This window comes from Mustela erminea, chromosome 9 (genome assembly GCF_009829155.1).
Source record: "Mustela erminea isolate mMusErm1 chromosome 9, mMusErm1.Pri, whole genome shotgun sequence".
Taxonomy (NCBI): Eukaryota; Metazoa; Chordata; class Mammalia; order Carnivora; family Mustelidae; genus Mustela; species Mustela erminea.
In genome coordinates, this window is record NC_045622.1 from 71,657,869 (window position 1) to 71,679,010 (window position 21,142).

The 21,142-nt window shown below is 48.9% G+C and overlaps 1 protein-coding gene across 1 annotated transcript in view; it reads left to right on the top strand.

The window, feature by feature from the left end:
- The window catches only part of OTOG (otogelin), a 76,605-nt gene that overhangs the window by 15,335 nt on the left and 40,128 nt on the right, over positions 1-21,142 (top strand). Inside the window, exons 16-25 of the mRNA XM_032358182.1 lie at positions 3,969-4,101; positions 5,238-5,415; positions 6,963-7,087; positions 8,105-8,317; positions 9,885-10,077; positions 11,412-11,486; positions 11,682-11,725; positions 13,100-13,253; positions 20,249-20,356; positions 20,716-20,854. Coding sequence (XP_032214073.1) covers positions 3,969-4,101; positions 5,238-5,415; positions 6,963-7,087; positions 8,105-8,317; positions 9,885-10,077; positions 11,412-11,486; positions 11,682-11,725; positions 13,100-13,253; positions 20,249-20,356; positions 20,716-20,854 — 1,362 coding nt within the window. The remainder of the gene's footprint in view (positions 1-3,968; positions 4,102-5,237; positions 5,416-6,962; positions 7,088-8,104; positions 8,318-9,884; positions 10,078-11,411; positions 11,487-11,681; positions 11,726-13,099; positions 13,254-20,248; positions 20,357-20,715; positions 20,855-21,142) is intronic.

Here is a 21,142-nt window from a genome sequence, read left to right on the forward strand (position 1 = left end):
AGGAGGTTCAGGTCATATGAAAGAAAGCAACGAGGATGGAATGTTCTAGAATACATTAAGGCAGATGCAGAAGGACTTGACTGGCTGGTAAGGTGCAGGGTGTGTGGGAGAGAAGCAGGAGGAGTCAAAGATGAAGCCATGACTTCAGTCCTGGGTGGACACAAGGTGGTAGGGTGAGGGTGTTAACAGAGAGGAGGGTGCTGGTAAAGTATCTGCAGAGTACTTTGAATTTTGACAAATCATTTTGCATAGGACATCTAGTTTAAGGCTCAAAATACCCCCATGTAGTCATCATTATTATTCTCCCCAGTTAAAATATGGTAAGACAGGCCAACAGAGGCCTTCGGCTATTCCTGATAACCCCCAGCCAGCAGGAGGGGGAGCAGAGCCGGAACCAAGGCTGGAAGCCCAGAAAGCCTGTCACAGCCTCTTAACACACCCACCCCCAAATCAGGGAGTGTTTACAGCCTTTCAAGTATTTTTTCAAGTGGATCTTATTTTTCAGAGTAGCTTTAGATTTTATGGAAAAAATGCAAAGGTAGTACCTAGAGTTCCTATATACCCCACACCTAATTTCTCCTATGATTAACATCATACATTAGCATGGTACATTCACTGCAAATAATGAACCAATGTTTGTTTAGACATTAACTAAAGTCTGCACTTCACTCATATTTCCATATTTATATTTTCAACCCAATACCATTTTTCTCTGTTTCAACCTGCCACATTACATTTAGTCATCGTGTCTCCTAGGCTCTTCCTTGTTGTTGTAGTTTCTTTCTTTCTTTCCTTTTTATGTCTGTGGGTGTGTTTTTGTTTTTTTTGTTTTTGTTTTTGTTTTGTTTTTGAGAGAGAGGGAGGGAGAGGGCACGTGCATGAGCCAGGGACAGGGGCAGAGGGAAAGAGAGAGAAAAAATCTCAAGCAGGCTCCATGCCAGTGTGGACCCCCATGTGGGGCTTGATCTCCCTACCCTGACATCATGACCTGAGCTGAAATCAAGAGTCAGATGCTTAACCAACGGTGCCACCTAGGCGCCCCCTTGCTGTTACAGTTTCTAAGACTCTATGATGATCTTGAAAATTTTGAGTAGTTCTGGTCAGATATCTTGTAGAATGCTCCTCTATTGGAACTTTTGCAATGTTTTTTCTCAAGGTTAGAGAGGTGTTATGGATTTGGGGAGGAAGATAAGAGGTAAATTGCTATTTTCATCACATCTTCTCAAGGATGCATATACTAACATTGTTTATCACTGTTAAGGTCATCTGGCTGAGGTAGTGTTTGTCACGTTCTCCACTGTAAATTTACTCCTCTTCCCCCCCCCCCTTACCATACTGTTCTCTTTGGAAGGAAGTCACTGTGTTCAGCCCACACCTGAAGAGTGGGAAGTTATGTTCCCTCTGCTTTTGAAGGCATAAAATCTACATGCATTATTTAGAATTTTTCTGCACAGGACATTTGTCATTTTTCCTTCACATATTTTCTTTCAGTCATTTACTTATGTCAGCATGGACCCAGGGCTATTTATTTTATACTTTGGGTAGAATCTAATACTTCCTTATTTATTTTGCGATTCAAATTTTTCTGACTTGACCATTGGGCAGTCTTTCAATTGGCTCTTGGGTCCCTTTGACATAGCCCCATTAGTATGTGTGTGTGTGTGTGTGTGTGTGTGTGTGTGTGTGTGTGTTCTGCCTTACTGTATGGTCCTATAAGATGCACCAGGCTCATCTTGCATATTTTCTGTTCCTTTCCTAGAATCAGCCATTTCTGAAAAAATGTTATCAGATGCTCTGAGCTCTTTTTATTGGAGAATGGTATTAGAAACCAAGATCTGGGGTGCTGGGTGTGCTCAGTGACTACTGGGTATCATTTCTTTTAGAAGTAATGTCCTTTCAGCTGACAGGAAAAGGAAATAACGTGTATAACTTATGAATATCCTTGTATAACCAGTATATACACATACTTACAGATAATCTACCAATAGCTCTCTATATCTACATGTGCTAAATGGGAGTTCATATTGATGTTCCAACTCTAGTTAATTACCACATGGGTCATTCTAGCCTCTTCCCTTGCTTATCGTAAATACCCACCCCAACAGTGAGAAATCTGGTTTCCACCACACACCATCCATGTATCTAATTGTTCAATTCCAGTATACATGTATAGAAGTGCCGGAATTATTGATTCATGGGATTATTAACAATTATTAACAATGGGAAAGAACTTTATCAACTAGAGCACAGTTCCTTTTGCTGTTAGTCTAACAAACTCCACTTATTTCCAAAGTTACTTAGATCAATGCCTTCCTTGCTCTCCCTTTCAGTAAGGTTGTTTTATATATTTGCAATATAGTTAGATTCTTTTGTCACAGTCTGCACTCCATCTTGGGACCCTCTAACATAATACGTGATTTTTTTTTTTAAATTGTACTAATGTGTAGAGAGGTTAAATGAAGTCTTTAAGGTCTCAGCTTTCAGTGACATCAAGACTTGAACCCAAGACTTTGACTAAAGGATGCAGGCTTTCTTCCTGCTCCAATGAGATGTCTAGAGAGGACCAGAGGATGAGTGGGTTTGACAAAGATGATGTTTTAGACACAGTGTTTTTGAGCTGTTTCAGGGATTTTATGTCTCCTTGAGAAGGAGTTTTGAAGGTCATAGCTTGTTGTACAATGTTTTTCAAAGTTTCAAGCTCTAATCCTTTCCTCATTTCACCTCATTTGATTATATCACTTTCGGGTTATACTTTCTCTGGCTATCTTTGGACTTAGGATAAAGTCCAAAAATTTTACAAAGCTCTGCCTAAGCTGGCCTCTGCCTACCTCTTGAACCTTATCTTAAACCACTTTGCCCAGTGGGCTCTGGCCTTCTGCTCTTCCTTTATGTGCTTGGATACATTAAATACCCAACTGTGTCAGGGAATTTTGTACGGACTAGTCACGGTTCCTGGATGTCCTCCTCCTTGCCTTTTCTCTTTGCAGATACCTTCTGTGGATCCTTCAGATCTCAGGTCACCTGTCACAGTTTCTTGTGCCTCAGTCTTCTGATCTGCACAATGGGGTTGTTAGTAATACTAAATAGGGTTGCTATGAGAATTAAGTGAGTGACTATGTGTAAAAAGATTAGAATAGTACCTGAACATAGTACCTCTCCATTAAGGTTAGCTGTTATTATAATAAATATAGAATTATTAAAATTTTTGTTATGATTTTTGCATTATCCTTACCTTTCCCTAGGATGGCCTTTCCTACCTCTGCAGACTAAGTCTTGTTTCTTCACTATATGCTTTCTTAGCACCCTACACCTATTTGCAGCACTGATCCCAATAATAATTTAAAAGCCAACTTTGTAATTACTTGTTTAATGTCTGTGTCCCACACAAATATGTACTCTCCATGAATATATCTGACATGTTCACCACAATATGGTTGTTGGATGTTTTCTTGTGTAAGGGAAGTAAGTATGAATGGGCCTGATGTTTACTACCCATTTCAGAGATGAGAACCTGAGGCCCAGATAGTATTAGCTCATTTCCTATCTTGTCCATGAGTGGAGCTTGGTGCTCTGCAGGGTGTGACACAAGGAAAGAATGATATAAATGCCTATAAAGGGATGAAATTAAAGTCCTATATTGTCCCTGAGTGGGGATTTTCTGAGGGTTTCTGAGGCTAGTCTCTGGGCCATCTAGGTCTATCTCTGCTGTATGTCATAGACAGTCTAAGAGTTGACTGTATTTTTATTTGCCTTATCCCAGCTCTGCCACTAACCTTCTCCAATCTGAGCCTCTGCCTTCCCAGTCCCAGATGAGGCATGTGGTTAGAGGATTCCTAATCTCCTTTAGGGCTCTATCTCAGCCTGTCCCTGACCTCAAAGTGCACTAGAATCCCTGCTCCTGGAGGCTTTCTTGGGACCAGCAGGACAGACAGACTAACTCTGCCTCATTTGTCTTCCTCTTTCTCCAGAACCAGGATGGAGTCTGTGTCCAGTCAGTATCAGTGATTCTGCATCAGGACCCTCGGAGGCAGGTGACCTTGACCCAAGCAGGGGATGTCCTTCTGTTTGACCAGTACAAGGTCACCCCACCCTACACAGATGGTACGGCTTTGGTGAATGAGAACTAGCTGGGAGCTGCCTGTCCAGGCCTCCTCTTCCAGGCACTGCCTCTGGCTAAAGGCACTGCCACATGGGCAAGAGCTCACATTCTCTAATACTGGGTGAATCAAGTCAGAGGAGCACCTCGGTCCCAGGAATGTGGACTCTGGACTTGCAAGATGGTCTTTATCCCCATCCCAACATGACAATAGGCTTCACAATAGCATGATGGCTTCTCCTAATGTGAGGATAGGAAGGGAGCTCTTTTCCATCCCTATTCTATTTTTTTAAAAATATTTTATTTGAGAGAATGAGAGAGCAAGTGAACACATGTGTTAGGAGGTGGGAGGGACAGAAGGAGAGGCAGGGACAAAGGAGAAGGAGAAGCAGACTCCCTACTGAGCAGGGAGCCCAATCCTGGGATCATGGGCTTGATCCCAGGAAGCCAAGACATGACCTGAGCTGAAGGCAGACACTTAACCCACTGAGCCACCCAGGTGCCCCTATTTCTTCTTTAATAACTTATTATCCTGTCTGATTCCACAAGTGATCTGTGGTATCTGGTAGGAAGCACATCTAACAAAAATGGCAAAACTCTTAAGAAATGAGATAGCACCAGAGAAAATGATAAAGAAAAAAAAAAAGAATAGGGGTTCAAGACTGAGAGGAGTGGGGAAGCAGGGAATGTAAAGAGACCAAAGAAATGCAAGCCACAAAAAGTGAAAAATTCAGTACAACTGAATCTAAAAATTTTAAATTTTTACAAATAAATCTAAAATCATATCATGAGCTTCCTGGTGGCCATCGAAAAAATGGGTAGTTACAGCATGGTCTTTTGCTACAGAAGGAAATATTTTCAGCTCCTTAAGGAGGCAAAACTTTAATTGGCACTTGATGCTCAAAAAAAAAAAAAAAAAAAAAAATCTTAACCAGTGCCACCATGGTGTTATCCCCGGGTCCTGACTTCATCCCTGAACAGGATTTCCTAAAGGCTTCCCAAGCCAACCCCTTGGCAGGGCTTCACACCTGGTGTGAAGGCTGGGCTCGCTGGGTATGGGCGAGGGTCATGCAGGTGGTGGCCGTGGGTGGGATGCACATCGGCAGAACTTCCCACATCCCTATTGTGGTTCTGTGCCCAGACGCCTTTGAGATCCGGAGGCTGTCCTCCATGTTCCTGCGGGTGAGGACCAACGTGGGTGTGCGGCTTCTCTACGATCGCCAAGGACTGCGGCTCTACCTGCAGGTGGACCAGCGATGGGCCGAGGATACCGTGGGCCTCTGTGGCACCTTCAACGGCAACACGCAGGATGACTTCCTGTACGTGCCCCTGCCCTGGAAGCAGAAGGAGGGGGAGGGTCCCTAAAGGCTGAGTACCCGGATTCTCCTCTTGAAAACACCTGTCGCAAACTCCCTTGGTCCTCGCTGGGCTGCACATGCACCACTGATTATTTCTTCCTCTGCCTTTAAATCGAAGCATATTTCTTTAAGGCCATGGTTCATCGTCTTCTCCGTGCAGAAGACTCACCTGGGAGCTTGTTAAAATGCTGACTCCTGGGTTCTACTTCTCATGTATCTGATTTGTGTTGGGGCCCAAGAGTCCTGTTTTTAGTAAGTTACCGCTGTGATTCTAGTGTAAGAGATCTATGGACCATACCTTGAGAAATAACTGCTTTACAGTGAGGTCTTAAAATTGGTAGCGCTTAGGCTGGGTTTCATTTAGTTCATGGTTTTCCTTGTTTTAATTGACGTGAACACCTTTAGATGAGTGTGAGGCAATGGTACCCAGACTCCTGCTTTCTATCCCACCAGGCCAGTCTAAACCCCATATCTTTCCTGTCTGGGCACACCCTGTGAGCCTCTCACCTTCAGGGGAAGGCTGTTTCCCAGGGACTGACAGAGAACTAAGAGGAAGACTGTCTGGACATGCATGCAGTTTAGGAACTTGGGAGGGGACAAGAGTCAGACTTTCCAGAAAGGAGAGTAAAGTGTTGATTGTCAAAGTGAGAGGTTCTGGCCAGTTTTTCAAGTTATATGCATTAGGCGATATAGAAGTAAATGAGAGGCTTCCTTCAGCCAGAAATGAGAATTCGGATTCTTTCAGAAAAATAAGAATCAGAAGAAACTGAGAGCTTTTAAATACATGCACATTCAAAAAGGTAGCGTTCTAAGGTGCCTTGCCCGGTGGGGCTGATGTTAAGACAGCAGGCCAGGGCAGTGGGGACAGACCCTGGTTTAGTGTGTGGGCTGCTTGCCACCCTCCTAAATGTGAACTCTGGGCAGAAAAGTTGCTGTGGGTAATGAGTGCTCTCATGGCTCATGAGCAGTAACATGGGCGTGGTGAGCGCCAGGCAGAACCTGTCCCAACCCCGCATATTATGATCTCTCCAATCTACCGTCTTCTCATGTTTGGTGGCCCTTGGAGACTGGCGATATCTGGGAAACATGCTTTTCCCCCTTTCTTCCTTTATTGCCCCTTGTATGACGATTTCCTACTTAGAGGGAAAGGGAGGGCAAAGGAACTTTCGGGAACTGCTCGTGGAGATAGGAGGAGGAAGTCTTAATCTGGTGAAGTTTGGTTCACATGGTGTCCCTGTTTCTCTCTGACATGAAGAGCTGGGGGTGGGTGGTGAAGACGGTGTAGTGCGTGGCCCCAAGTCAGTTCTGGGTCCCCTTGGAGACTGTTAAATATGTGTGTGGGTGAGTATGTGTGTACATCCATAATCGTATGTGTTTGTATGGGACTGTGGAGGCTCCCTTGGCTGTTGGCTTGTCTGGCGTGTATTTGTGCTCTGGGTGTATGTGTACATACATGGGGCTGAGTCCACGTGGGCAAGGGTGTGAGTGTGGCCATGCCGTGACTGCAGGTCCCCAGTGGGAGTGCCTGAGAGCACCCCACAACTCTTTGGCAACTCTTGGAAGACGCTGTCTGCCTGCTCCCCCCTGATCTCTGGCTCCCCGCTGGACCCCTGTGATGTGCACTTGCAAGCAGGTGAGGTGGGGGGAGAGGGAGGGAGCAGCGGGGTGCAATGGGACTGGTTTGAGGGGAATGAGGTGGGAACTCTGGGCCTGGGAGGCTGGGCAGGTTGGGCAGACGTGATGAGAAAAGGTGGAGCTGCCGAGAGGGGACCGTAGTTCCCTTCTGGGAAGGGTCAGGCAGACAGAAGCCTCAGGCTCTGTCCCTGCCGTGTAGACACACATTTGTACTGGTTCCCCTGTCTTAAAGCAAAAGTCTAAGCCCTCACAGTGCCTCCCCCCCAGGCCCTACACTCTCTGCCCACCGCCGCTCCCGCCCCCCCACTCTGCGGCAGCCACGCAGGCCTCCTTGCTGTTCTTCCTGCACCGCAAGGTGTCCTCTCCGCTCCCGGCCTTTAGACTTGCCATTCCCTCCACCTGGAATGCTCTTCCCTCACTGAACACAGGCCTTACCCCCTCAGCTCTTTCACATTTTTGTTCCAACTTCATCTTCCCACGGAGGCCTTCCGGACCACCGGGTTTAAGATTGCGGTTGGCCCTCCCACCGCACCTCCAACGCCTGTCCCGCCTCCCTCCTTCCCTCTCTCTGAGGTCTTCCCCTTCCACGTCGCTGTCATTTGCGGTCTCCTTGACAACAGTGTAAGCTCCCCGAGGGCAGGACTTTTGTCTGTTTTGTTCATGCCCATGTGTCTTTCCAGCATGTGGGTTCACGTCCCGCGCATGGTGGACTGTATTGCACGAATACACTACACACACACACACACACATACTCTTCCTCTCTTTGAGTCATTTACACCCATGCCCGTGGCCTGCCATGTAATCACACCGAGACCTCGCAAACCATAGCCACACATTCCCAGTCAGCTGTGTGCTCTGGTACCTGCTTGCGTCCCTCCTGTACACACACACTTGCACCCACCTTCTCACGCCGACAGCCCCCTGCACTCTGATGGGGACGGGGTAGGAAGAAGCTGGGCCCGGGCACCAGGCCAACCAGATCCCTGCTCCCTGCCCCTGTCCCTCCTGTGTCCAGCCTCCTATGCCGTGCAGTCCTGCAGTGTGCTCACCGGGGAGCTGTTCGCGCCCTGCTCCGCGTACCTGAGCCCCGTGCCCTACTTCGAGCAGTGTCGCCAGGATGCCTGCCGCTGTGGGCAGCCTTGCCTGTGTGCCACGCTGGCCCACTATGCCCACCTGTGCCGGCGCCATGGGCTTCCCATTGACTTCCGGGCCCACCTGCCAGCCTGCGGTGAGTGCCCCATGCGGCTGCACCCCCTCGAGGGCGCCTAGAGGAGCCCAGCTCCAGACCCAAGTGTCTCCCTGTACCCCTGCCACCTAACACCCCTGCCTCATGCCTCCTCTGTGCTCTCTGTCCCCTTGGGCAGCCAGGCCTGACACTCAGGACGTGTGACACATGACTGCATCTCTGTGACCCTCCCCTCCAGCCCGTGTCTAAGCCCTATTAGGTCTGTGGATTGGAGGTGAAATGCCCTCACTTGTCACCACCCCAGTCAGAGCTTCCCAGTAGGCCTCCCTGCAGCCCCAGTGAACCTTCTCAAAATCACTGGCTCCCATCACCCTCAGTGCACACGGGGCTCAGTGGGGACGAGCTAGTCCCTGTTCAACCCCCAACACCTGGGCCACACTCTTCCCCAGGTGTCAGTTGTCTCTGGACCCCCAGCCCTAGCACAGGGCCCCAATCGCAGTAAGCTCTTAGCAAATGTCAAAGAAATGAAAAAAAATGTCCTGGGACTCAGGAGACCTGTGTTCTGTGCCAGTCCTGCAGGTATTTGCTATGTGTTCCTGACAAGGCCCTGCCCCCTCTCTGAGTCAGTTTCTCCAGGTGACTGGACAGGACCAGTTGTTTGTAACCCCGACTGCACATTAGACTCACCATAGGAGCTTTTATTTTATTTTAAAGATTTTATTTATTTACTTGAAACACAGAGAGAGAAATCACAAGTAGGCAGAGAAGCAGGCAGAGAGAGAGAGGGGAAGCAGGCTCTCCGCTAAGCAGAGAGGCTGATGTGGGACTCCATCCCAGGACCCTGAGTTCATGACCTGAGCCAAAGGCATAAGCTTAACCCACTGAGCCACCCAGGCGCCCAGGAGCTTTTAAAATAAATGCACATATCTGCGCCACATTCAGTATCAATGAGAACAACATATCTGGCCATGGAGCTGGGCATCCGCATTTTTAAATGGAGACGTTGATGTGTAGCCTGGGTGAGAAGAGCTGAGCTTGACTGTCTGACTCTGTGGGGGGCAGGAGACCCTGAGGGAGAGGGCTGCTGGCCATATGAGGAGAGGGAAGCCTGCAGTTTTCGGACAGAGGGCCCTAAGAGGCTGCTAACTAGAGCACAATTGACCTTCACAGACCATGTGTGCTAGAGACTTGAAAGTGAGAAGGAGGGCGGTGTGTGTAATACCCACCTGTGTGTGTGCGTGTGCTCTACTGTGTGCGTGTGCTGGTGTGTGACTGATGGGGCGGTTGCAGGGGTGAGGGGTGAACTCTACCCTCCCCCAGTATCACTGCCTGAGAGGAAACACCCTGCAGAGGAAAAGAAACGCCAATGGCAGGGTCCAGACTGGGCTTGGGAAGGGGGGCTCACCACTGCTTCTCTGCCATTGTGGGAGGAGGTGGGACATGGCAATCAGACCTGGATTCAAATCCCAAGGCTGACCTTGATCTGCTGTGTGACCTTGAACAAATGTCTTCTCAGGTTCTCAGTTCTCCTCGTTAGGTTGATGACCCCACCCCCACGCAGTTGTGGGGCTGAGGGAGACAAAGCATGCGGTTTCATTTCCCACTACAGCACTGTCCTGTGGGGCCACCAAAGAGTACAGCCCCTGTGTGGCCCTGTGTGGACAAACCTGCCAGGACCTGGCCAGCCCCGTGGCCTGTGGGGCTGGAGGCAACAGCGACCTCAGTGGGGACGAGTGTGTAGAAGGCTGTACCTGCCCACCGGATACCTATCTGGATACCCAGGCTGACCTCTGTGTCCCTAGGTGAGCTGGCTTACTTGACCTCTGTCTGGGAGGAGGGCTGGGGGAGGGCTGAGGGTCTCTAGGGCATCTGGGGCTGGGGAGCTGCAGAGAGGCTGCAGCTCTCATGTCCCTGCTTCATCTCGTAGTCACAGGATAGAGCTTGATGGGTGGCTGGGTGGGTGGGTTTCTTCCCTTCTCAGGCCTTTTTCCTCACCTCTAGCTCTTTAGGCCTAGAACTCCAGCCTGGCTTCCCCATGAGAGGGAATAACAGCCCCACAGAGGCAGCCTCTCTCCCTTCATCTCCCCTTTCCTTTCACAAACATTTACTGATCACCTGGTATGTTCTAGACAATTCTAGGCCCTGGAAATTCAGCAATAAACAAAACAGAATCCTGCCCTCATGGAGCTCACATTCTTGTGCCAAGACAGATTAATAAATAAACCGACACTTAAGGGGTCTGGTGGTAACAGGCTATAAACATGCAGGGAGGGGTTACTGTTATGTCACATGAGGTGAGCACGGAAGGAAGGCCTTTCTGCTGAGGTGACACGCGAGCAAAGATGGGGGGACCTGAGGGAAGAGTGCTCCAGGCCGAGGGGACAGGGACAGCCCTGAGGCTGGCTGTGGCATGTTCTCAGTGTGGCTGGAGGCAGAGGTGGGAGGTGGTGACCTCATAGGATCCCAGTGCGGACTGGCAAAGCCCTCGGTCCCCTCTTGATCTGTTTCTCCCCTAAAATGGTATCACATTCACCGAGGGATGGGGCCTGGAGAGAGGCTTCTGTAGGGGGTGTACTGGAATCTCTCAAGGCCTTTTCAAGCTATAGGGCCCTCCTTTGAAATCCCCATGCCCTGCAGTTGAGTATTGGCAACAAGGGGGCCTTTGAGGTTTCTATGGGGGAGGGGTTGGAGAGGCAGAAGGTGACTGAGAAACACAGGGGTCAGAGGAATGCAGACATCCCTTCCAGTCCTCACCTACTCTGCTCTAAGACCTGCACTTGGCCAGGACTGGCAGGGGCTGTGGGAGGTGTAGGAGGAGGAAATGGTCTTTGCCCTCAGTGGACCTACAAAGAGGAGCCGAAAGACAGCATCAGGGACCCTGTGAGGAACAGATGAGATGACGTATTTGGAGGGCCTAGCCTGGTGTTCAGACTGTGAAGGTGGATGACCCTGACCTCTGTCCTCGGTGCCAGTCTGGCTTCCCCACTCCCCGGAGATGTGTCACCTGTCACGGCAGACGCCATTACTTCTCTGTGTCCTTCTGCTGCCGGCTGCTGAGGGGTGGGGTCCCTGTCCTCCACAGTCGCTGCCCCAGCCCCTGAGTCAGCTCACTTCTCTCTGGCCCTGGGTTTTACAGGAACCAGTGCTCCTGTCACTTTCAAGGAATGGACTATCCCCCTGGAGACAGCGACATCCCGTCTCTGGGCCACTGGTGAGCCCCCTAGATAGCAGCGTTAGTGTCCTTGCTTTAAACGGAAGTTGCTGACTGACCGAAGACAATAAAGCCCAGCAGATCTTTCCACAAAGCAGTGCTCACCTTTCGCCTCTGCGCAGGGAGCCAGGGACAGAGTGGGGATGTCCGTCTGAGTCGGCTAATCCCAGGGCACCCCCTCCCCCTTCTCCACAGCCACTGCAAAGATGGAGTCATGAGCTGTGATAGCAGAGCACCAGGTAAGGTGGAAGATGAGGGATGCTTCTGGGGGCTCCTCCATGCTAGTGGGGTTATGGAGAGGAGAGTGGGGAGCTTGGGGACAGACCAGGAGGGGAAAGCCCGGCCATGTCCTGCCCCACACTGAGCCTCCTGTATTCCTCGACTTCTTGGGAAAGGCGCCAGTTTGGAGGGTAGAGTCCAGAAATTCTGGCCCATCCTCAGCCCCACCCCAGTAGCTGTCCCTCCTGCTTCCCAAGAAGGAGGGGCTGAGACTGTCTCCCTCAGGGGCACCCAGCAGAGGTGACCTCCCCTGGGTCCTGGGTTTCCTCAGTCTGAGCTGCTGGTCATTCCACGGAGGCTGACTGTCTCTCGAGTCATGTGCTAGACCTGGGGGTCACAGAGATGGGGAGGACAGCCTGCATATTTGAGGCCGTTCCAGACAATAGGGAGGCATGGCCTGTGAGGAATGTGGAGGTGGAATAGGGGCCGGGAGTGTGGGGGCGAGGAGGGCCACCAAGGATGGGATTGGCACAGAAGGGTCAGAGAGTAATCCTACGGCAAGTGGCTTGGATCAGGACCTCCAGAGTCTGGCCGCCCTGAGTTCAGACGTAGCCCAGGGCTTGCAAGCTGTGCAGCCCTGGGTAACTCACTTCACCTCCCTGAGCCTTCGCTTCCTCTTTTGTTTATAACCTTAAATTCTGTGATTTTCTTTTTTTGTCAGACTGTTTCCCTTTGGGACTTCTATCTCATCTCCTGTGGCTATTTTCTCTCTGCTCCATCCTAAGCTGGGCGTGGAACTCACCTCCCCTTTATTGATTTCCCTAAAAAAGATCAGTTGCACAAGCTGCAGGTGTGCACAGCTGACTTGACCAAAGGCTTAGGGAGAGAGAGGAAGTTTACGGCATAGAATCATGGGTAATGGGGAATTGACCTCCCCGTGGCCGAAAGTCCTCTGGCCACCCCTTCACACTGCATCGCTCTCCTCCTCGGGCTCTTCTCCTGGTCTCTCTGGGGGCACGTCCTCTCACCTTATCGTGCCTTGGAAAGCGCAAGTGACTTCTTTCCATGAGGTGGGAAATGGGGGATGGTGATACCTCACAGAGCTGCTGCAGGGTTCAGCAAGAGTGTGCATGTGGTGTGTCCGGAACAGTCCCCAGTGGAGAGGATGTGGCACTCTTGGTGCTGGTAGAGGGGGTGATTGTCTTGTGTGACACCCGCAGCCCAAGGGAACCCAAGGAGTGCCCCTGAAAGCATCACAGCCCCTCTCTCCCTTACCCTCCAGTTGTTGGGTCCCCCGGCCTCCCCGGCCACCCCTGCCACCCCTGGGACCAGGTGTTCCAAACATCCTGCTGGGCATCCAAGCTCCTGCCAGCAGCCATCCTCTTCTCCGGCAGCCACCCCCTGCCCGGTGGGCCAGGTCTTCGTGAACTGCAGCGACCTGCACACCGACCCCGAGCTGAGCAGAGAGAGGACGTGTGAGCAGCAGCTGCTGAACCTGAGCGTGCCAGCCCTTGGCCCCTGCCTCTCGGGCTGTGCCTGCCCCCCAGGGTACGTACCCAGGCTTCAGGGTCACGCTTTCCTGAAGGCGGGCAGAGCCAGGGGCCACAAGGCAGAGGGAGGGGCAGGGAATCCCTGACACAGCCGTGCGGGGTGGCCCCAGCCCGGGGCTGGCCAGTGATCACGGAATGGCCGGCACAGGACCTGAGAAAGAGCGGTGGTGCGGGGTCCAACCCGGAGTATATTCTCCCTGACTCTGCTTCTTCCCATTGTGTGACCTGGGATAAGGAAAAGGCCGAACCTCTCTGAGGCTCAGTTTTTCATCATTAAAATGGAAGTAATAATAATAATGCCTGCTACCTCACCGGGCTGTCCTGGGGAACACACGAGCGACAGAAGTGAAAGCACTGAATGGGGTGTGCAGCCTGCTGCAGAGGCCCGGAGGGGTGAAGCCCATGGGAGAGACACCAGCTTCACTTCTCAGCCCCTTTTCCCATGGAGGTCAATGGGTCCCCCCCGGGGGGTGGGCTGGGGTCCTGTAATACTCCAAAAAGCAAGGCCCACCCACTGGAAAGTCTCCTTCCCAGGTGCCTCAGACGTCATGTGAGCTAGAGTTGTGGCCTCGTGGGTGCACCAGCTGAGGGGGCTGCTGGGGCCTGGCTTCCTGCTTTGCTAGGGCTCCTTCCTGACTCTAGTCTTGCTTCAGGTCTGGGCTGAGAAGAAGCTGGGTGCCTGATCCCATGACTTGGCGGCCCAGGGCTGTGTCCTTCGGTCAGGCCAGAGATCGGTGGTCAGCTGGGAATTCTGGCCCAGGCCTGGCAGTCAAGGGGAGTGAGGGGGGGCTCAGGGTGGGAAGGGGAGGGAATAGTCAGCGAGAGCGCTACTGTTCATTAAACAACTTGTTCTTATTACCTCAGAGCCTCTCTGGGAGAAAGGAAGGAAGGATCATTACTCTCATCTTGCAGACGAAGAAACAGAGGCCAAGGGCAGGGTGGAGGGAAGTGGGCGGCCCAGGAGCCGGGACTCGTACCGGGCTCTGCTTACCCCAGATCCTGCCCTTCGGCCAGAGCATGCCAGCTCCATGAGGCCAGGGGTCTGGTTCCCTAAACAGAGGTCATCATGTGGGTGACGAGTTTCCCCTTTCTCGGCAAGGGCAGCCACAGCATCCCAGGCCCAGCTGGCAGGGTGCGGATAATACCGGCTGCCACATGGGCCCCAGAGGAGCTTGTGAGGAAGGTCTGTCATTGAAGGCCTCTTGAGGTACTGGCCTTGCATGTATAAGCCTGCCTCTCTGAGGACAGGGAGAGCCGCAGCCCGTGGGGTCAGGAACTAAGGGTTGCTCATTACCAACCCTGGCAGCAAGGCCACAGAGGCCCGGTGGAACTGGGAGAGCTGGGCTCAGTTGTCCCTGTGACCTCCCCGAACTGGCCGCATGTGTTCAGTGAGGGCCCATGACTCCTGCCCAGAGGGGCTGGCGCTGAGCCAAGGGCCCTGGCGTCACTAAGCAGTATTGTACAGGGGTTGTGAGCCCAGACTCTGGAGTCAGGCTTGAATCTTGATTCCTCCACTTACTATGTGAGTTAATAACTTCCTTGAGTCTCAGTTTCCTCATTTGTAAAACAGCACAGAGTAAGCACTACCTGTGAGCAGATGAGCATTGTCTTCCTCATTTGGATGCCGTGCATTTGTAGATGACCCCTAAGGGGACCCTGAAGTGAGAAGATCCCTTAACAGGTCAGGAGAGGCTGCACCACTGACTACGAGCCCCTTGAGGACAGAGGCCAAAGCTTCTCTCTAGGGTGGGCATGCAGCAGGAGTTCAGGGACCGAAGCAGGACTGCATAGGGCCAGGAGGGACCAGTGAATGGTGGGCAGCAGGGAAGACCCCTCAGGAGGTGGCAAGAGACAAGGCCTGGGCTCAAGGTAGAAGGTGTGAGTCAGCCCACTGTTGGTGGCTGATGCAATTATGGGTAAAGGAGGGACAAGAAACCAATATTTATTGTGTATCTACTAAGTGCTGGGCAGTGTGCCCAAGTCTGTAACGAAATTCTCATAATGACCTTGAAGAAGTCGTCATTACCCCTGTTTCATGCTTGAAAAAACAGGGGCTTAGGAAGGTTAAGTGGCTTCAGGGAAAACAGTGGTTTAAACTCTTGGGTTTTTTCCTGCTTCTTCCCACAATAAAATGCTGGTAATGGAGTAAAAACAAAACAAAACAAAAAACCTCTGAGTCTCCAGGGACAAAGAGGCCAGGCATGGGAATGACAATGGCACAAGATGGGTCAATAGTTTTTGAAGAACGAGCAAGGGTGGATGTGTGGAAACTGACCTTGCAGAGCCACCATTGACAGCTGCTGCTTGCAGAGGAGGAGGCCAAGGAGAAACAACCTATGTTGTGTTGACAGCTTCAGGGACAGGAGGCTCCAGGCACCTCAGAAGGTGGGGTGGTGGGAGGGAGACAGGAGGATATCCCATCAAGTCTCTGTAAGAGGCTGTCAACCCCCCAGGCCTCCTCCCCCAGGCCCTGGGGTCACACAACTGCCCTAACCCCACTCAGCAGGAGAAAGATGGTAAAAGTTTCTGCAGAAACCAACCACATCAGAGATTTTGATCTCAGGAGCACCAGGAGGGATGCAGAGTGAAAACAGGGAGATTAAATGAAAACCTAGTGGGACCCCAGCCCTCTTCAGCAGATTGGATCCCTCAGTAGTGGCATTGAAGCTTCTGCCTCCTAGGTTGGAGATGAAAAGGGTTCTTCTCTTGAAATTGGGCTGGGCCAAGAGAAAAAAAAAGTCTATAGAAGCTGACATTTTAGGAGTTCCCCCAACAAAATGGTGGCTCCCCTTAATTACACAGCTTCTAGTCAACTTGTGATGCTTCACTGCTTTTTTTCCCTTTTAAATTTCTTTAAAGTGAGGCATAATTTATAAACAGTGAAATGTGTAGCTGCTAAGCATACAGTTTGCTAAGCTTTGACAAATTTGAACGCTCATGTATAGGTACCCATGAAAGGTACTCGTTGCTTGTTGTCTCTCCTTATTATTTTAATTTGTAATTTTAACTGGTAATTTTCCCTAATGACAATGAGTATCTTTTCATGTGTTTTTTTGCCATTTGCATATCTTCCTTTGTGAAGTGTCCTTTCAAGTCTTTTGCCCATATCTTATTTGGTTGGCTATTTTCTTTAAATTGAGTTAGAGGGGCACCTGGGTGGCTCAGTGGGTTAAAGCCTCTGCTTTCCACTCAGGTCATGGTCCCAGGGTCCTGGGATGGAGCTCTGAATCAGGCTCACTACTCAGTGGGGAACCTGCTTCCTCCTCTCTCTCTCTGCCTGTCTCTCTGCCTACTTGTGATCTCTGTCTGTCAAATAAATAAATAAATCATCTTAAATTGAGTTAGAGTTCTTTCCACATCAAATATATACATTGCAAATATTTTCTCCCTGCCTGTGGTTTGTCTGTTTACTTAATATATCTTTTTTTTTTTTTAAAAGATTTTATTTATTTATTTGACAGAGAGAGATCACAAGTAGGCAGAGAGGCAGGCAGAGAGAGAGAGGAGGAAGCAGGCTCCCCGCTGAGCAGAGAGCCCGATGCGGGACTCAATCCCAGGACCCTGAGATCATGACCTGAGCCGAAGGCAGCGGCTTAACCCACTGAGCCACCCAGGCGCCCCTACTTAATATATCTTAATAAGCCTAAAAACTTTTGATGAGCAGAAGTTTTAAATTTTGGTTACATCTAATCTATTATTTTTCTCCTTTAGAATCAGTGTTCTGCATGTCCTCAGTAGTTACAATTCCAAGGCCACAAAGACATTCTCTGATGTTTTCCTCTGGTAGCTTTACAATTTTGGCTTTTGCATTGGATCTATAATCTACCTGAAATGATTCTATATTGTAGAATGGAGTCAAATTTCATTTTACTTCTTTTTTGATGGCTATCCTGCAGTTTTAGCCCCATTTTAATAAAAGACTCTTCTCTCCTTATTGAATTGCTTCAGTCCCTCTGTTAAAAAAAAAATCAATTGACTCTTTAAATGTGGGTCTATTTTAAGACTCTCTATTCTGTACCATTAATCTCTTTGTCTGTCTTTAGGCCAGTATCACACAGTCTTGATTTCTGAAGCTTTATATTAAGTCTTGAAATTAGAAAGTCATAGTGCTCCAACTTTGTTCTTTTTCAGGATTTTTGGACACTCCTAGGTCTTTGCATTTCCATGTAAATTTAGAGAATTTCTACAGAAAAGCCTCCGGGATTTTGATTGGTTTTGTGTTGAATCTAGAAGTCAGTTTGACGAGAGCTGACATCTTCACTCTAGCATGTCCACCAATGCACAAATGTGGCATTATTCCATTTATTGGGTCTCCTTTAATTTCTCTCAGCAGTGTTCCGTACTTTTCATGGAAAGGCTTTGCACATATGTTATTGAACTTATTCATAGGTATTTGATGTCTTTGCTGTCCATTCCATCTAAGCTGTCAGATTTATTGACTCTACATCATTAAAGTATTTCCTTATTTTCCTTTTAATATCTGTAGGACCTGCAATGATGTTTTCTCTTTTCTCCTGATATTAGTAATTTGAGTCTTTTCTCTTTTTCTTACTATCCAGTCTAGGCAAGGGGTTGTCGATTTTATTGCTGTTTTCAAAGACCCTACCCTACTCTGGTTCCATTGATTTTTTTCCCCATAGTTTTCTATTTCACTGATTTCTGCTCTAATCTTTATTTTCTTCCTACTACTTACTTTGGATTTAATTTGCTCTTACATTTGTTAAATTGTTATTTCTAGTATAAGCATTTAAAGCCATAAATTTTTCCATAAGCACTGCTTTAGCTCACTCTACAAATTTTTTTTAAAAGATTTTATTTATTTATTTGACAGACAGAAATCACAAGTAGGCAGAGAGGCAGGCAGAGAGAGAGGAGGAAACAGGCTCCCCGCAGAGCGGAGAGTCCGTTGTGGGGCTCTAATCATCTGACAGTTTGCAGCAAAAATCCTCCCCTTTAAGAGAGATATAATCAGCCTTGGGCCTTAGTAGATGGACATCCTGTGTTTCTGCTGGTTATCAGTTCTGAGTGTGTCATTTGCTGGTGCTGGTCTCAGCGATAATGTGATCACAGCTGCAATGCCCTTAGCTGCTTGAGTCACTGTTCAACACAGTCCACTGCTTGACCCGAGTTACTCCATCTTGTTCACTACAGAGTTTTTAAATTGTCAGTGAAGTCAAGAGCTTGTCAGAGTTGTTAATTTCTCTAGCATCTTTGAAAATTTTTTTGTTCTGTCATTACTGGAGTGGAGTGTTGAGATCTCTAACTATAATTGTGGATTTGTTTCTTTCTCTTTTTTGTTTCTATGAGTTTTTGCTTCTGTTTTTAAGCTTTGTTACTTGGTGCATGCCCATTCAAAATTGTTATGTTCTCTTGATAAATGGACTCATTTGTTGTCATGAACTATCCCTCCTATTTCTGTTAATGCTACTTGGCTTGAAGTCTGCTTTGTCTGATGTAAATAAAGCCACTTCATCTTTCTTATAACTGGTGTTTACATGGCATTTTTTTCCTATAATTTTACTTTTAATGTTTCTTTGCCTTTATATTTCAGTTGTGTCTTTTGTAAACAATGCATTCGGGTCTTGCTTTTTCAGCCAATGTTACAGTTTCTACCTTTTCAATTGAAGAGTTTATACATTTTGATTTAATGTAATTGGATTTGATTTAATATACCATCTTGTTATTTGTTATCTGTTTGTCTCCTTCTCTTTTTTTTTTTTTTTTTAAATATCTGTTGTATTGGTTTTTTTTTTTATTTTTTATTTTTTTGTCTTTTCTGCCTTTGGGGGAGTTATTTTTTAACATTCCATTTTATTTCCTTTATTTCATTTTAACTACATATCTTGGCATTTTTCGTGTTTTTTTCTAGAGATAAGAATATGTATCTTTCATTTATCAGTCTACTGTGAATTAATATTTTACCACTTTCTGTAGAACACTTGTACCAGTATACTTTCATTTACTTACTTCTTGTCCTTTGTGCTATTATTCTCATACATTTTATTTCTATGTATTTTGTAAACCTCATAATTCATTCATATTAACCTTGCTTTAAATGCTCCATTATCTCTTAGAGAAATTAGGAAGCAATTTCCAGAATTATTTACCAACATATTTTCTATTTTTAGAGCTCTTCATTCCTTCCTATGAATCTGAGTTTCCATCTTCCTAAAAAGCTTTCTTTCTTTCTTTTTTTTTTTTTTAAGATTTTATTCATTTATTTATTTATTTGACAGACAGAGATCACAAGTAGGCAGAGAGGCAGGCAGAGAGAGAGGAGGAAGCAGGTTCCCTGCTGAGCAGAGAGCCCAATGCGGGGCTCGATCCCAGGACACCAGGATCATGACCCAAGCTGAAGGCAGAGGCTTTAACCCACTGAGCCACCCAGGCGCCCGTGAAAAGCTTTCTTTAACATCTTTCTTTTTTCTGAGAGAGAGAGAGGGCATGCATGTGAGCAGGGTGGGCGAAGGGCAGAGGGAGAGGGAGAGGGAGAGAATCTTAAGCAGGCAGAACCCAGTGAGGGGCTCAATCTCAGGACCCTGAGATCCTAACCTGAGACAAAATCAAGAGTCAGACCCCTAACTAACTGAGTCACCCAGGCATCCCTAACATTTCTTTTTAGTGCAGGTCTGCTGGTTGCTCATGGAGGGCCAATGCCCATGTTCATTATCTGTTTGTTAATGTACAGCTAGTGCCTAAAGGGTAACTGGCATCCAGCCTGACTCAGGGGGATGTGACTGGTAGAGCTGAGCCTTGCTTCCTGATGGATGGCAGAGGCTTCCGAGATGGGCCCAGTCTTTGGTTTTTCCAGTTACCAAGGTACCTCTGACCTGCTCTGGGCAGCAGCAGGATGGTAGGTGGGCACATGGTCAGTTTCTTCTGGAGCAAATTCTGAGAGCTGCCTTATGGTAGCCATGTGGAGGCAGGGTCCCCCATAAGTGGCAGAAATTGGAAGCATGCTGGCTTGACCACCTGCTTGCTGTGTCCCCACAGCTTACTCAGACACGGGGACGCATGTTTCTTGCCAGAGGATTGCCCATGCACTTGGAGGGGGAAAGAGTATTTCCCCGGGGACCAGGTCATGTCCCCCTGCCATACCTGGTAAGTGAGGGTCCTGTTCAGGCTCTGCTTTTGGCTGGCGATGAGGATGGATATAAGAAGCATGATTGTGAGCTCCATCCAGTGCTCCCCCTTCCCCCATGTTCATACCCATGTTGTGTGTTTGTGTGCCATACAGGGATGTGTGTATATACACAAATCTGGGGGGCGTTTTTATAAATGTTAACACAAATGTGGTTTTGTGACCTCCTGCTTCTGTTGGAGGTCGATGGTGTTTGTGACCGCCCCCACCTCCCCAGGCCGGGGGCACAGAGTGGGCAGATAGGCAGGGGCTCTGGCATGGATATTCCAAGCGTGTGTGGCGTGGGCCCTGTGAGCTGGTCTGGGCCCTTGTGTTTCAGTGTGTGCCAGCGGGGCTCGTTCCTGTGTGCGCTCCACCCCTGTGCGTCCACCTGCACGGCCTATGGAGACCGGCACTACCGCACGTTCGATGGGCTCCCGTTCGACTTCGTGGGGGCATGCAAAGTGCACCTGGTCAAGGTGAGCTCCTGGATGTATCTGCCCAGCCGGCTGTGTGGGGACCCGGGGCAGCCGAAGCCGAGGACCTGTCCGGCAGGGTGACGTTCTAGACTCCAGTCTGATGCCTAATGGGGCGGATGGAGGGATCTAAGCCTGGGGGTAGGGCTACCTAGAGACTAAAGGAAGTGTTGAGGGGCAGGCTCAGGGCTAGACAGAGCTCACCAGTCTATAATCCCCCACTGCTTGGCCGCTCACTGTTATAGCCTTGCCCCGCTGGATCCCAAGCCTTTTCCTGTCTGTAAGAGGATC